A 16,054-nucleotide genomic window follows, 5' to 3' on the forward strand; every position below is an offset into this window, starting at 1 on the left:
TTTTTAAAGCCTGATTGAGAGGGTAAGTAGAGGATCAGGTGCTGGTCATTCAGAAGAGGAATATACAGAGAAATTTGCTATCTAATTCTGACCCCACCTTGCTCAACATATATTTTTGTTCTTAGGCAGTTTTGTTTGAATTGGAAATAATAAATTAAGTTTATTATGCATAAATAAACAATTGTCTGTATAACTATAAGTGAGATTGTTTAAGGCTATCCTGGGGAGCTGGGAATGCAATGTGTTTAAAAAGTGTTCAAAAACCTCTGCTCTGATGGAATGTGTGTAGTTTGTTGGTCACTGGAAACAGTGGCCTGCTGGAAACCAGCACTCCTGTGAAGCAGAGTAGATATAGAGCGCTTACCATGGAACTGACAGTAGATATACTCTTCCATGTACTGCTTTGACACATTTCTGCAGAGGTTTTGTCAGAATGACCCTTTTATGTTTATTTGGTTTAATACATTACTAAATTGAAAATCTGACAATAAGTAAATGGCACAGTGATGTTAGCAACATAGGAGTAAAGTGTTACTTATTAGCATTTACTTTATTTTTAAGCATGCTAACTCTAATTGTTATTACGTTAAATTAAATCCCCTTTAAACATATTTTCAAAAATTATTTCCTTAATAATCTCCTGAACTTACACATTTATGGTTCAAAAGTCAAGTCTGAAATTTTGACATTTTATTAAGTTTGATTATTCAATTCTTTTATTCATAGTCAAGATAAAATAGTGTGGCCTTACTTTAATATCCTCATAAATAATTTTGTCAACCTCATTTTAGCTTGGAAGTGGCCAACAGAGAATGATAGAAAGAAAACAGTCTTATGTCAGGTATGCCTCAACAGAAATCTTCTACATTTTTCTATCATTTAAATGGCAGTCCAATGACGACATAAATCCTGATAAACAATTATTTAAGATTGTGTAAATGAAATCAGTGTTTTTCTGCAGTACATTTCCAGGTGCTGGTTTTAGAAATTGTACTATGGTTGGGTTGCTCTAAGAAGGCGATAGGTACATTTTATTCATGGGCACATCTCACTCCCTTGAAACCATAAGCTGTCCCAGTTCCCCCAACGCATTCAAAGTGTATCTCTTCTCCTCAGTGTTCACATTTGATAAAATAATTTGATAATGAATACTAAAGAACCAAACCAAGGACAGTGTCACAGAGTGCTGAGAAAATTATGCCAGAATCCTCATTTCCTAGAGTGGAAGGTGAGCATGGCGACAGATATTAGCCTGAAAACAGTGCATGCCCTGCTTGCCTAACACTCTGCGCTTAGCTCAAAGCTGATTTGTGTGAAAAGTAGTGAGGAGGAGAGCTCTGGTTGAACAAAGGTGGGAGAGAGTGTGGGTTGGGTCAGAATTTTCACGATTTCTTCAGTGTTTCATAGCAGTATTGAAAAAGTGTGGGAGGGGATTGTACAGAGTTAGCTGCATACAAGTGTGAAAAATGACAATGCAGATGTTTTCAAATAAGTTATCAATTCTATAATATGTTTCTATTCATGTTTAACATCCCTTGCCATCATTGCAGAACTTGGTTAGAGTGTGACCATTGAGACTGTGTTATTTATAGTTCTTATTGTCCTCTATCCTCTAGACAGCTGGAAGCACTTCAGTCAGAGAGCAAGCATAGGTGGGGTTTCCCCACATTCATGGGGATTGGCATTAATAGACTATGAGACTATGATAGGGTATGATGTGTGAAGATTATTTTCTTCAATGATGTTGTTGCCTTGTTCTTCAGATGTATTTCTTGGAACCAATGCAACAAGTTCTAATATATAGCACAGCTTTGTGCATTGATTGATTTGAATTAAAGGACTGCTCGCAGGCTGTATTCAGTCCTGCAAAACCTGTTGACCCTGCATTTCAGAAACCTTAGATTTAGATTGCATTCGAGAAGCAGTGCCTAGGCTACCCCCTTAGTTACCAGCTGTTGGAGGCATGAGGTAAAGGTCATTTACATCTTGTGAGTCTCAATGGAGCATGAGTAAGCACTGATTCAGTAATATCATGCAAGTATGCAGCTTCTCTGAAATGGGGGTGTGTGTATATGTGTATCCACTGGTGTGCTTTGATATTCTCACACTGTACTACCTTATCTCTTTGGTCTAGGTGGTAGTCAACGCCTTGGTGGGAGCCATCCCTTCCATTATGAATGTGTTGCTGGTTTGCCTCATCTTTTGGCTGATTTTCAGTATTATGGGGGTAAACCTGTTTGCTGGCAAGTACTATTACTGCTTTAATGAGACTGCAGAGGAGCGCTTTGAGATTGAAGATGTCAACAACAAGACACAATGCTTCAATCTAATTGCTGCCAACCATACTGAGGTCAGGTGGAAGAACGTGAAGATCAACTTTGACAATGTAGGTGCTGGCTACCTGGCGCTGCTACAGGTGGTGAGTGTGCCTCTCCATTTATTCACTGCACCCTTATTCTCCTCTTACCTCCATCAAGTTATTTGCACAATTTGCACAATGCACGGATTTGGAGTCCACAGGTTACTTAAAGAATGAATTTGATGTTGTAATGTGTTGTGATTTATTATGTACATTACAATTTAGCATTATACTTTATCATATCCTTAAATGATTTTTTTTCTGTACCAGTCCACTCCTCCTGTTTTCTCCTGCCTTTTTCTGTAGCTATCCTACGAGATTTTTGACATCAGTTCTGTATCATTACATTACCCGTTTAATTTTTACATTGATCAACTTTTATCTAGTGTAGCGCCCTTTAAAACATTCAACATTCAAACATTCAACATAGAGGACATTCTATCCAGAGGGAATTGACAAAAAGACTGAAGAGGACAAAATGAAATAATATTCTGGATCCCTTGCAAAATGCGAAATTGAGAAACTGGAAATATGTAACATACATGTTACATGTATGTGAGTCATGAAGTGACAGACAGTCTGGCATCACTATATTAACAAATATAAACCTTGGTTTAGTTTTCACGTTGGCTGGAGGATCTAATCCACCAAATAGAATATTGTTTTTTTCTCTACACCCTCCTGTGTAATACAGTGCAAGACATATCATTCATTTTCATTTCCTCTTCCTTTTTCCTTTGCTCTGGGGTTTGTGCTCCCAGGACATGTGTATGATTCTGTGTGATGAACATGTCCCCTGCTTCTCTCTCTTTCTCTTACCCTCCGACAGGCCACTTTTAAAGGCTGGATGGACATCATGTATGCAGCAGTAGACTCCAGGAAGGTCTGATTGGATTTTGTACAGCATTTATTTTAATATGTCAAGGAATGTGACTGCCTCTATATAAATAAAATAATAAAAATAAATAAATAAAAATATTTAGTGACATGTAAAAATATTATGGCTGTAGAATTAATGCTGCAGTGACTTTTGTGGCAGTAAATCCAACATCCTAACTGCTAGTCTCCATCTGCAAGTGATTGTACCCTAGGCTTATTATCACATATTGAGTTCATACTCTCTAGCATGATGAACTGTGCATTTTCTTCCACAGTGGTAAGTATGTTTTGTGCCATGTTCCTCTGCAGGTGGAGGATCAGCCTGTCTATGAGGACAACATCTACATGTATATCTACTTTGTCATATTCATCATCTTTGGCTCCTTCTTCACTCTTAACCTCTTCATTGGTGTCATCATTGACAACTTCAACCAGCAGAAGAAAAAGATAAGACCCATTTCTTTCTTCCTGTAATTCTGTAATGCCAAATACATAATCAACACTGTGCAATGTTTTACTATTTTAGCGGAGTTGAAAATTTGTCAGGCATACATTCTGTTCCTCCTAAAATTGATTTGCACTAAACAGTGCTGCTCACATCATTTTTTGTTGCTTTCAAAATAAATGAACTTAGATTCTATATACTGAAGATACAGTGTTACATACATACATACATATTACATAGTTGACCATGAAAGTACAGGGAAGCAGTTTATATGAAATAGGTTGTGGGCACAGCTGTAAACAGAGGAGACATTATGCATTGGAGGTTGTAATCCTGGTTTTTATTCCTCTATACTTTGGGGGTCAGGACATCTTCATGACAGAGGAGCAGAAAAAATACTACAATGCCATGAAAAAACTGGGCTCCAAGAAACCCCAGAAACCCATCCCAAGACCTCTGGTAATGTTTTCTTTCGATATCTTAATATTTGAGTTGTTAATGTAATATTTTTTATTGTAATGACATTATTGTTTTATGTTGGTATTATACTGTGGTGTAATACTATATATTATTAAGTAGTTGGATTTTACTTATTATTCACTTGATGTTAATTTAATAATCAGTTAACATTTAATCAACCATTACAGTAGTACTAACAGTTTACAGTTGAAATGGCACCTAAAATCTGTGAGTGACTGTTCATGAGAGCTGAAACTTACTCTCTGACTTTTACATTGAAATTTAAATCTGTTTTTGGCAGGATTTGTCATAGTGTTTTGTTACCAAAACATATTGTCATTTAGTATTCTTAAACTAAGCATGTCAAAACTCTCAAACATGGCATTATCTTGTCTTCTAATACTAAATTTCATACGCCTGTATAATACACTTGAAATGCATTTTGCTTAAAATAATCTGTTTTTCCCTATTCCAGAACAATATTCAGGGAATGGTGTTTGACTTTGTGACGCAGCAGGTGTTTGACATCTCCATTATGATACTGATCTGCCTCAACATGGTCACCATGATGGTGGAAACAGACGACCAGACACCAGAAATGGAGACCATTCTCTACTGGATCAACTTCATATTCATTATTGTCTTTACCGCTGAGTTTGTGCTCAAACTCTTTGCCCTGCGCCATTACTACTTCACCATTGGCTGGAATATATTTGATGTGGTGGTGGTCATCCTTTCCATTGTGGGTGAGTGGAGGAGTAGGGTTCATTCTAGAGAGAAATATCTGGAAATGTTCACTATTCTCAGTTGGTTGTGGTCCTTCCTTGTATTGTTTTTGAGTACACCTGTATTATGGACCTACACAAGATTTTTTTCCCAGAGTAATTTTTGTTCTTATGAATTTTCCACACCTAAGCACATGAGCCATGGAGAATGGGGAGCAACTGCAAAACTATACTTTGCCCCCAAACAATTTTCTATGGGTATGTTTCTATGTGCAATTCCCCATTGTAGCTTGTCTCACCACAACAGCCTTCACACTCGTAGGAGTAGGAGTGATGAAGAAAAGAGAATGCAACCTTCCAAAACACTCACGTGCAACCAGGAGCTATTTTTCACATACACAGTGCACCTAAGTGAAGTAGATGCTCATTGGAGGATGGGCACTACTCCACTGACATCAACTAAGAAACTCACAGACCCCAGAGGAATCACAGGGCCCCTGAAAACAGTGACATGAGATAAGCTTTGTGTATATATATATATAGTCTACTATTGTATGTATTTTAATATTTATATTACACTGGAATGTCTGACAGGTATTTTATATTATAATCCTATCAAAAACTGGGAAATCCCACAGGTACCATGTAAAATGTCTTGTTCAAAATCATGAAATCTATGTAAAATAAATAAAAATGAGATCATTAAAAATGTTTATACTGGGGCTCATAAGCATTAAACCTAATTTTTACTGATGTGTTCTACAGCAGTAACTACGTAGTTGAATAGAATCAAGTGTCAGTGTTTGCAGATATTGCTTTGAAAATTGCTTTGAAAGAATTTTATGTCAAATTGAAATAGCTTGTTAAAAGTAAAATGTGTCAAATTGTACAACATATGTGGATAACGTTGTTCTCCCTTTGGTCCACAACAAACTACAGGTATGTTCCTGGCAGACTTGATTGAGAAGTACTTTGTATCACCAACTCTCTTCAGGGTGATCCGTCTGGCCCGAATCGGCCGCATCCTGCGTCTGATCAAGGGTGCGAAAGGGATCCGGACTCTACTGTTTGCACTAATGATGTCACTGCCAGCCTTGTTTAACATTGGGCTGCTGCTCTTCCTGGTCATGTTCATCTTCTCCATCTTTGGAATGTCCAACTTTGCCTATGTGAAGAGGGAGGCAGGTATTGACGACATGTACAACTTTGAAACATTCGGTAATAGCATGATCTGTTTATTCATGATCACCACCTCAGCTGGCTGGGACGGTTTGCTGCTACCCATTCTTAACCGTCCCCCTGACTGCAGCCTGGAGAAGGAGAATCCTGGCACTACGGTGAAGGGGGACTGCGGTAACCCTTCTGTGGGTATCTTCTTCTTCGTCATGTACATCATCATCTCCTTCCTTATCGTGGTCAACATGTACATTGCCATCATCCTTGAGAACTTCAGTGTAGCCACAGAGGAAAGCGCTGATCCCCTAAGTGAGGATGACTTCGAGACTTTCTACGAGATTTGGGAGAAGTTTGATCCCGATGCCTCACAGTTCATTGCCTATGCCAAGCTGTCGGACTTTGCAGACGCACTGGAGCACCCACTGCGGGTGCCCAAGCCCAACACAATCGAGCTGATCGCCATGGACATGCCCATGGTGAGCGGGGACCGCATCCACTGCCTGGACATCCTGTTTGCCTTCACCAAGCGTGTGCTGGGTGACAGTGGTGAGCTGGACATGTTGCGGCAGCAAATGGAGGAGCGTTTTGTGGCTGCCAACCCCTCTAAGGTGTCCTACGAGCCCATCACCACCACTCTGCGCCGCAAGCAGGAAGAGGTGTCTGCAATCACTATCCAGCGGGCCTACCGCTTCTACCTGGCCAGGCGGGGCTTCGTCTGCAAACGCAGACCGGGCACCAACACACTGGAGAATGGAGGGACCAATCAGGAGAAAAAAGAGGGCACACCCTCTACTGCTTCCCTTCCCTCCTATGACAGTGTCACAAAACCTGATAAGGAGAAACAGGAAGAGAATGAGGGGAGGGGCAGAAAAGAAAAGGGCAGTAACCAAAAAGACGTCAGGGAATCCAAGTGTTAGAATACAGTAATAATAACAAATGCTAAGGGAGAAGAAATCCTGAGTTAAACTAAACACATTTACAGATTATTTCATTTGCAATTAAAAAAGAGAGAATACAGATAAAATTGTTTACAGATTTCACAAATGTATCAATGCAGAAAAAAGCAGCCTGGTTTCTTACAGCTTTGAAGACACTTAAACCAAACATAATCAGCTTACTGTGTGACCTTGTTGCATCAAGACTACAATCTATGTAAACCCTACAAAAGTGAATGAAAGAAGACACTCCTGTGCTGGCAAATGGTGCACTACATGTGTTGGGGGACTGTCTGCAACAGGAGAAAATTTTGTAGGCAGTAGAAAAACTGAAATCTTCTGGACTGCTATGTCATTCCTGTTCAAAAGCAGTGCCGTGTTGGATTTCCCCAAACGAAATTGCACTGTTGGACACTAAATAACCTCCCAAAGCAGAAAGGGGTTTTTGCCATCATTTTCATTACAAATAGAAAGAAAAATGACAAAGGCATGAGTTTAAACAAAGCCAACTGAAATAGGAAAAAACTAAAGAAAAAAGCAGAGTATAAGGGTTATTGTTTGTTCATGCTAAACTTGCAGTATACTTGCATTTTTCTAAGCCGCAGACAAGGAAAAAGAAAAAACATTCAATATTGCCCATGTCACTGAAGTCTTCTCATTTTATCTTTGTTATACATACATAAAAAGAAATTTTCTATATGGGCTTTCACACTGATTGGGAAGGGGGAATTAATCAGGGTTTGACTTGGGCTGAAGGGGGACTTGCTCAGACAGATGTCCAAATTATTAAATAATTGTGCTCGTTCAATGCATAGAAATGACTTGCATGATGGCATGTTTTGATCAGGAATCTTGCATGAATAAACATAGTCCACAAGACCGTAATACTCAGACCACAACAGTGGCTTGACCATAAGTTAAAAGGCTATCCACTGGAAAAACTAAAAATAAAAGTTTGAAATTGTTGTGATAAGATTCACAATATTGCGTAAAAGAAATCCCAAATAAATCCTGCCCTCATCAAAATTTACCATGTAAAGGACAGAACTTTCATTTGGTTAAAGGGAGGTGATAACTATAGTTGATGTTTTAATGACTGGCAGCATTGTGGCACATAATAAGAAAAAAATAATCATTTTTCTGGATTGTGTGAACGGCGGGGGTGGGGGTGGTGGAAAAAGGTTAATGTTTGTATAGAACAGTGAAAGGGGGAACACCTGGTAGAAAAGAGAAAATTAGTAAGGAAAATTCTGGACTTTCATTGTTAACAGCAATATAATTTTCCAAACATAGAAATCTCTTTTTTTTTGATGTAGAGAATACGAAGGATACTGTGGGAGGGGTTTCAAAGAGCTGGCAAAGAGTGGACAGTCATGAAATATGTATGGCTCTGAAATTGTGAGCTATTAATTTTAATTTTGTGATAGTTTATATTCACATTGTGTACACTTTACCTTTAAAATATTCTTTATTTTTCTTTCTATTCTCTTGTCACTCTGTGTTGGCACATGGAACTCTTTTTTATAGCTTTGGTGTCTGTTGCCACCATGTCTTAAAAGCATTAGTAAGTTCAAGAGGTATTTCAAGCAGAAAGAAAGAACAGGGCTTGGGTTGTCATTGATGCTGGTGTAGTTGTCAAGGACACCTGTATTGTTTTTCAAGGTGTGCAGTGGTTGGACTGGAGACTCCAGCAAATATGCATGTGCAGTGTGCACCCCACAGAAGATACTGTATTTATGACTGTAAGCTATGAACTTAATTCAAGTGAATGTGTTGAGTCATAACATTGCAAAGGTTTTTAACTCCTAAGAAGGAAGTGTGCAAGTGCTCATGGCAACATGCTGCAGTATGGATCTTCCTGGAAGTCTTTTCTTTAAACAGGGCTGGAAGAGTCACGCTACAATGCAAGCACTCTTTTTGCTTGTCAGATCAGCCTTTATCAGTGTATCAGGGTGCAATCATTTAATAGTGTTTTATGGTGTTCTAAAATAGTAATACAGAATTAAGTGTAAAGGAAAATGTGTAATACCCCCTACGCACTCACACATGTTAAATTTCTCTGGAGTTTTGATGGAACACTGTGAAGAGATAATGTAGGAGATTTGAACAGCACACAACTGTATATATGAGGTGGGTGTGGTCAGGATGTTGATGCTTTGTACAGAGGAGTCTGGCAGCAAAAAATAAGTGCTCTAAACCCCCTGGCCATACTTCTTTACAAAAAGTAGACCAATGCCAAATAAACTGAGCATTGGACACATCCTACTGTGAACCTAGTCATAACACACCCAGAATGTATGCACTTCCTCTTGTGCAGTGATGTCACCTCCTATCTATGAATCCCCTCCCCCTTAGAGCTCTTTGGTCCAATTGCTGCATGAGGTCTCCAAATCAGTGTGGGTGTTGATTTGAACCAAATAAACTCTGAATAAAATCCATAAAAACAATCATGCCATTCATTTTTTCCATGCCCATCTAGAATATAATGTATAAGCAAAATATGTTCATATAATAAAAAGAAAAAAAATGTACAGGCTATATTCTAACAGCACAAAATGCTGAAAAGTTAAGGATGAACTTTTTAAGAGACTAATGTATAATATAATGTAAAATATTATTTTATTTTATCAGCATGCATAGTTTTTTGTAAATACAAAAATAACTACAAATACTATTGCTATTAATCTAATTATGAATAGTAATTATAGAATAAAACAGAATGGCTTCCAGCTGATGCCCTACGTCACATCTGTTACTGTGACACAATTTGTTAGATTAAGTAGATTTTTGAGATACTTTTCACATTTAGAGGGGCATCGTATATTAAAAAAGCAAAAAAGTATATATAAATATACATTCATACGAACACCACCATCACTCTTCCTCCCCCTCCTAATCATGATTTAAAGAGGAAGCCATTGAACAGCAATTGCTCACTTTACTTTTTTGTGCAATATGTTCAGTGGATGGCCAAAACTTTGCCCTGCCCAGGACTTCTCTTTGTCTGGGACCAGTTGTAGTGCAATAAATGATATTGTACAAGTGTCTTGATGAAGATTTTGTTGCCTACACAAGGGAAAGGATTTCCGCTACCAGTATATCTTTTGTACATGTGTTAAGTTACCTTGCTCATCTTCCCACACACAATCATACAGCTCTACACAAATGTGTCCTTAGCCCTCAGGCATATTCAGTTTTTTTGAATTTGCTCTGACTCTCTCCCAAACACAAAGCCCTTACTGCAAAACACAGCAGTTCCCTTTGATTTCAGTGTTGAATCCTGTTTATTCTTATTTATTAATCAAATTACATTCATATATTTTATTGGTGAATCATGCATTTCTGGTGTAATTCTTTCTGAATGGCATGTGCCTTCTCATGGCTTTTTTGTTGAGAATTCAAACGATGATGCCACAACAAAATCAAAACCATGGGAGCTAGCCAAAATGGAGCACAAAGTAAAACCTCTACTATCTCTGATCAAGTTGGAGGAGTCTCAGCAATTTCCCTGAGAAATGATAGAAATTAAAATATCATTATCCATGTCTGCCAAAAAAACATGCTTTATTTCCACAACATAACATTCAAGCATTTTTATTTGTACCTCTTTTATTGGCCAACTGGCAAGTGAAAAAGAAGATTGCCTTTTGTGCATTCTATGCTACTTTTCACTTAATTTTTGTATCATTTCTGTGCCCTTTTTTGCATGATTAAGATGCTGTTTTCACTTTTTGTTGAAATAATAAGTGCTTTTCAATTGTTGCTATCATTTGTCACAAATAATGTAGGAGAGAAGACAGTGTGTTGCACAACCACTTGGACTCTTAGTGAGAATTTATGAAAGATTGTCATCATTTGAGCACGAACCTTTTTCTTAACAATAAAGCAGCCTTCTAGTTATGGATGGCTTGAGTTTTTCTTTTTTCAACGTTCAATGGGCACGGGGGAGGGGATAACAAAAAGGACTCAATAAGGTTAACTATAATACATTTTTAGAGGGAGTTCAGTCTGTAAAACAAGGGGACATAAATGGAAACTAGTGAAGAGTAAGTTCCGCACTGACATAAGGAAGTACTATTTTACACAAAGAGTTATAAATACATAGAATAGTTTGCGAGGTCATGTAGTTGATGCAGAGACCCTTGCTGTGTTCAAGTCCAGACTTGATGCAGTTTTGGATTCTCTTTAATTGTAATGGCAAGCTTAGTTGGGCCAAATGGCCTGTTCTCATCATAATATGTAATTATGTTCTTATAACTTTTGGGGGGTGGGGGGGGCATTGCACTCCATTAAGCAGAGCCATTCTTACAAGGCAAAACTCCTTGGAATTAGCTTTTTTCACTCTTCAATCTTCTGAAGTTAGCATACTAAAACAAATCCAATGACACATGCTCATCAAATCAAGACAGTTGGTATAGCATCCCAGCATCCCGTTTGTTCCTCATTTCAGGGTTTGCATTTGCGCAGATCATTTTTTGCAACTTTTACAGGAGTTCCCTTCAATTTCAGGGACACTGAAACACTATAACCTTACCATATAGTGTTGAATTTTACAGTATGAATTTACATTTCTCACACACAGTCACTAACCAGCATATTTAGACCAGTGCATTCTAAACATACACTTTATGGCCAAAGGAATGTGGACACCTGACCATCACACCTATATGAGCTTATTGGACATCCCATTCCAAAACCATGGGCATTAATGGAGTTCCCCCCCCCCCCTTTTTTTTGCAGCTATAACAGCTTCCACTCTTCTTGGAAGGCTTTCCACAAGATTTTGGAGTGTGTCTGTGGGAATTTGTGCCCATTGAGCCAAAAGAGCATTTGTGAGGTCAGCCACTGATGTTGGACGAGAAGGCCTGGCTCACAATTGGCGTTCTAATTCATCCCAAACGTTACTATTCACTGGAACTAAGGGGTCTAGCCCAATCCCTAAAAACAGGCCCAGACCATTATCCCTCCTCCACCAAACTTTACAGTAGGCACTGTGCATTCTGGTAGGTAGCACTCTCCTGACATCCGCCAAACCCAATCAGTGTGGCTGAAACACCTGAACTCAATAATTAGGAGGGGTGTCCACATACTTTTGGCCATATAGTTTAAGTGAACTGAAACTGTCATAAACAACTCTGCATTTATATTCATTCAGCTGCTCTTATCCAGTGAGACCTACCACTGTGGCAGACCTGAGGTTAGACTGTGAATGGATCAACTTTCATGATGTGCGATGTGGTATGGAACATTATGGGTCATTCCTCCTCTTATCAACCAATACTTGGGGGGCCTCACCTTGGTCTCAGATTTACTTCAAATATTTACTAACAAATATCCCTCAATCATTCATGAGACACATTTGCAGCTGGATTTAAAGGCTCAGATTAATCTGAATCATCATATGTATGTGGTCATCATCATCATGCCACAATACTCAGTTCCATACCAATCAGTAGCAATAACCAGGCTCTTATATTTTAGGTTTAAATCAGTTTTACAGCTACATCATCTTAGTATAAAAGTAAGTATGTGTATTCTGAATAGTTTTTTTTTTTGCTGGAACAGAAAATGGAGATGCTGCAGTTCTGACAATAGTAGGGATGTCACTCCCCCACTTTGGGGTACAGAAGGGATGTGGATATGATGAGCAACGCTTCCAGGGGGGACTCTGGGGTGTCCAGATCAAACCACAGTGGTCTGGCAGGAGATCAGGGGGTGATGAGGATTATCAGTACAGGGGTGCAGTTTTTGGTACAGCCTGGTAGGCTACAGCAAGAGTTTTGAACTTTATCCAATTCATAACAGATAGCTAGTATAGAGAGATGAGGTGTGACAAGAGAGTATTTTGGTAAGTTGTGGATTCGATGAACAGCTGGAGGGGCCTGATGGCACTTGAAGCCAGTCAGAGTTGAGTCACAGTAGCCTAATCTTTAAAGTACCAAGACTTTAACCAAGAGCTGAGTTAGTTGTAAGAAATGGTCATTATGGATGTTGTAGAGCAAGATTCTGTGTCACTGTTGCTGTATTATCAGAGAAAGATAGGTGAGTATCCAGAACCATCCAAGGTTCTTGGCGCTCTGGGATGATGACATAGTCATGTTGTTGAGGGAGAAGGAGAGGCCATGAAATGGTGAAGACCTTGTTGGTATGTAGAGAATTTCAGTTTTGGGAAGATTATGTTTGAGATGTTTTTTAGTCATCCAATTACATGCATCATTGAGGCAAGCCTTGATGCGTGAGGCAATATTCTTGTCAGTGGGCGGAAATGACAGAAAGAGTTTAGCATAATCTATATAAAAGTGGTAGGAGAAGACATGGAAGTAGGTAACTGGCCCCAGAGATTTTGTGTAGAGGGGTATGAGGAAAGCGCCAAGAACAGATCCCTGAGGGACTCCAGTGGTGAGGCAGTGAGGCTTAGAGACAGAATCACATCATGTTACCTTGTAGGCACAGATAAAAAGGCAGGAAGAAAACCACTTGTAGGAGGTGCCTGCAATACCTTGTTCAGCGAGGGTTGATAGAAGGACCTGATGGTCCGCTGTATCAAAAGCAGGAGATAGATCAAGGAGGATTAAGACAGAGGACAATGAGGTCAATCTAGTATGGCTGAGAGTCTCAGTTAAAGACAGTTTGAGTTGAATGACACACTTTGAAACCAGTCTGGTTGGGATGGAATGCAGCCAGAAGTCTGAGGAATTAACCACAGAAGAGATCAATGGGAAAAAATATTGCAGAACCCTGTATGAGAGGTCCAATTAACATCATATTTGTGACCCTCCCATCAACTCTAAACACAACTTAAATTTAAAATGTAACATGCCATTGTAAACATGCAGAAAAGATCAAGTCAAGAAGACACACAAGGACACATGTCTAAAGCATTGGGATGTATCCTATTTGTCATCTAGGTTCTTTCATTAATTCCCTTAAACCAAACAGCAGAGTATTTAGAGTGCTTTGTAAAAGTATTCAGACCCTTGACCAATTCTTACATTTTTCTGAAATACAAATGATACATCGAAATTTCATTCTGCGTGATATTTTATTTAAAAATACTGAAACTCAAAATTAATTATTGTAAGATGTCACTGGTTTTATGTTATAAGAAAAAACTGAAATATGCTGGTGGTATAAGTATTCAATCCCCACACATTAATATTTGGTAGAGCCACTTTTTGCTGCAGTAACAACTTTACTGTACTTTTGGAATAAGTATCCACCAGTCTGTAGTTTTTCAGATCTCAAATGTGATTTCTTCAGAGGGGAATGGCTAGTTTTAGAAGGTTTAGGAATGTTACCTGAAAATAAAGATGTGTTAACAATTGTTAGCATAGGCTAACAAAGCACAGGCAGGAGATCTTTCATTAGTTTGGTTGGAACTGGATCAAGTCAATAGGTAGATGACTTTGATGACAAATTAGTCTCTCCAGTTCAGTGTACTCAATAGTGGAAAAGACCCCAGAAACTGAGAAGCTTTAGGTGAAATGTGAAGCACTTGCAAAGGTACCAGGGTAAAGGCGAGGGAGAGGGTGGATTACCTCATCTCTTATTTGTTCAATTTTTATCAAAAAAAAAAAAGTTCATGAAATCATTTCCTCAATAAACTGTTAAACAAGGTGCAGTCTGTGCATGAGTTAACTTAGCAACAGTATTGAAGAGGAATCATTTTTATTTTCCTCAAGTTAATCTGAGAAGTAGGACAATTAGGCTGGAAAATGTGTTCCTTTTCACAGTAAGAGAGTAGTTTTTATCGAGTATAAAATAGTTTAAATATAATTTGAGTTTCAGTCAAAACTTTCCTCTGGGGTTTGTTGGAAGTTTTACAAGACAGACAAAGTGGTTGACTCCAGTTAATTAACATATTAAATCATTAAAAATGATGTCTCAGTTGAACTACTGTGACACAGATTTTTAATCCATCTACACTGCAACGTGCTGCTGCTGTTTGTGGTATGTTGAAATTGCATATAACCTACAATGTGTGAATCTACACGCCATTCTCATATCATACTTTATCATGCATTCTGTGTGCTATAAAATTGCATTACATTACAACATTTTCTTTTCAAATATTAATTTGCAGTACACTTCTAAATGTAACTTCCACGTGTCTGTTATTTCCAGTGACATAATATGAAAATATTAGCGGTATCATTTGTCAGAAATAAACATGGACGGAACAGGAACAGGAACAGGAACGCCCACCATTTGCATTGTACTTGAGATATGGTTAAATGGGTGTCGAGCTATCCACAAAATTCTTTCATCTTTGGTAGTAGGTGCTTTGCTGCATTTTAACTCTGTCATCTGAATGATCAGCGGAACAAATATGTTGATTTTGTATATACTACACATAAAGAAATAATACATAAGTAAAATCGAAAGTACGACATACAAACACTGAGGAAAATTGTGTTGACAGTTATTGACCTCTAAATAATTACCTCTGACTAACTACTACCACTGACCACCAACTATTTGTGCAATGTTTCCCTCAGCTTCTCTTTAAGTTAATGTATATTAATGATAGGGAGTTTTGAGTGCAGTACAACAACAGGGGGATATATTTGCAGTAGGCCTGTGTGTCTGTGCTGTCTGAAAGTAATACCAGTTCTGTGCAGGTTTACTTTGTAGGACATTGCAAAGTGCTTTATGGTCCTCAAGCAAGGTAACATCCAAAGTACATACCATGGTAAAGACAGTCCAAGGTGCAAATACACCATGACTTAAAGTTACCAAATCAGTGCTACCTAATGCAACCCTAAACAAAACCGCTTTTAAACTTGTGTAAAACAATAGCAAGTGCTGAAACTAAGGAGTGATAAATTAAGAAGTTGGTTGCAGAACAGTTAAAAAGTTGATTGACATTTTAGGAATATCAAACTTATGTGAGGGCACGTTGTCACTTACGCTCAGGTTTGGGGAGTAATGTAATACATGTAATGGCGTTACGTATTTAAGATACAAAATATGAGTAACTGTATTCCATTACAGTTACCATTTAAATTGATGGTAATCAAATTACAGTTACATTTTAAAAATATTTAGCTTACTGAAGAGATTACATTGGATTTTT

At 38.3% G+C, this 16,054-nt stretch overlaps 1 protein-coding gene across 1 annotated transcript in view; it reads left to right on the top strand.

Moving 5' to 3' along the window:
- The window catches only part of scn8ab (sodium channel, voltage gated, type VIII, alpha subunit b), a 120,567-nt gene extending 112,458 nt beyond the window's left edge, over window positions 1-8,109 (top strand). Inside the window, exons 22-27 of the mRNA XM_036530807.1 lie at window positions 2,135-2,419; window positions 3,189-3,242; window positions 3,548-3,685; window positions 4,038-4,142; window positions 4,618-4,888; window positions 5,807-8,109. Coding sequence (XP_036386700.1) covers window positions 2,135-2,419; window positions 3,189-3,242; window positions 3,548-3,685; window positions 4,038-4,142; window positions 4,618-4,888; window positions 5,807-6,960 — 2,007 coding nt within the window. The 3' untranslated portion in view covers window positions 6,961-8,109. The remainder of the gene's footprint in view (window positions 1-2,134; window positions 2,420-3,188; window positions 3,243-3,547; window positions 3,686-4,037; window positions 4,143-4,617; window positions 4,889-5,806) is intronic.
- Window positions 8,110-16,054: the final 7,945 nt, after the last annotated feature.

This window comes from Megalops cyprinoides, chromosome 6 (assembly GCF_013368585.1).
Source record: "Megalops cyprinoides isolate fMegCyp1 chromosome 6, fMegCyp1.pri, whole genome shotgun sequence".
NCBI lineage: Eukaryota > Metazoa > Chordata > Actinopteri > Elopiformes > Megalopidae > Megalops > Megalops cyprinoides.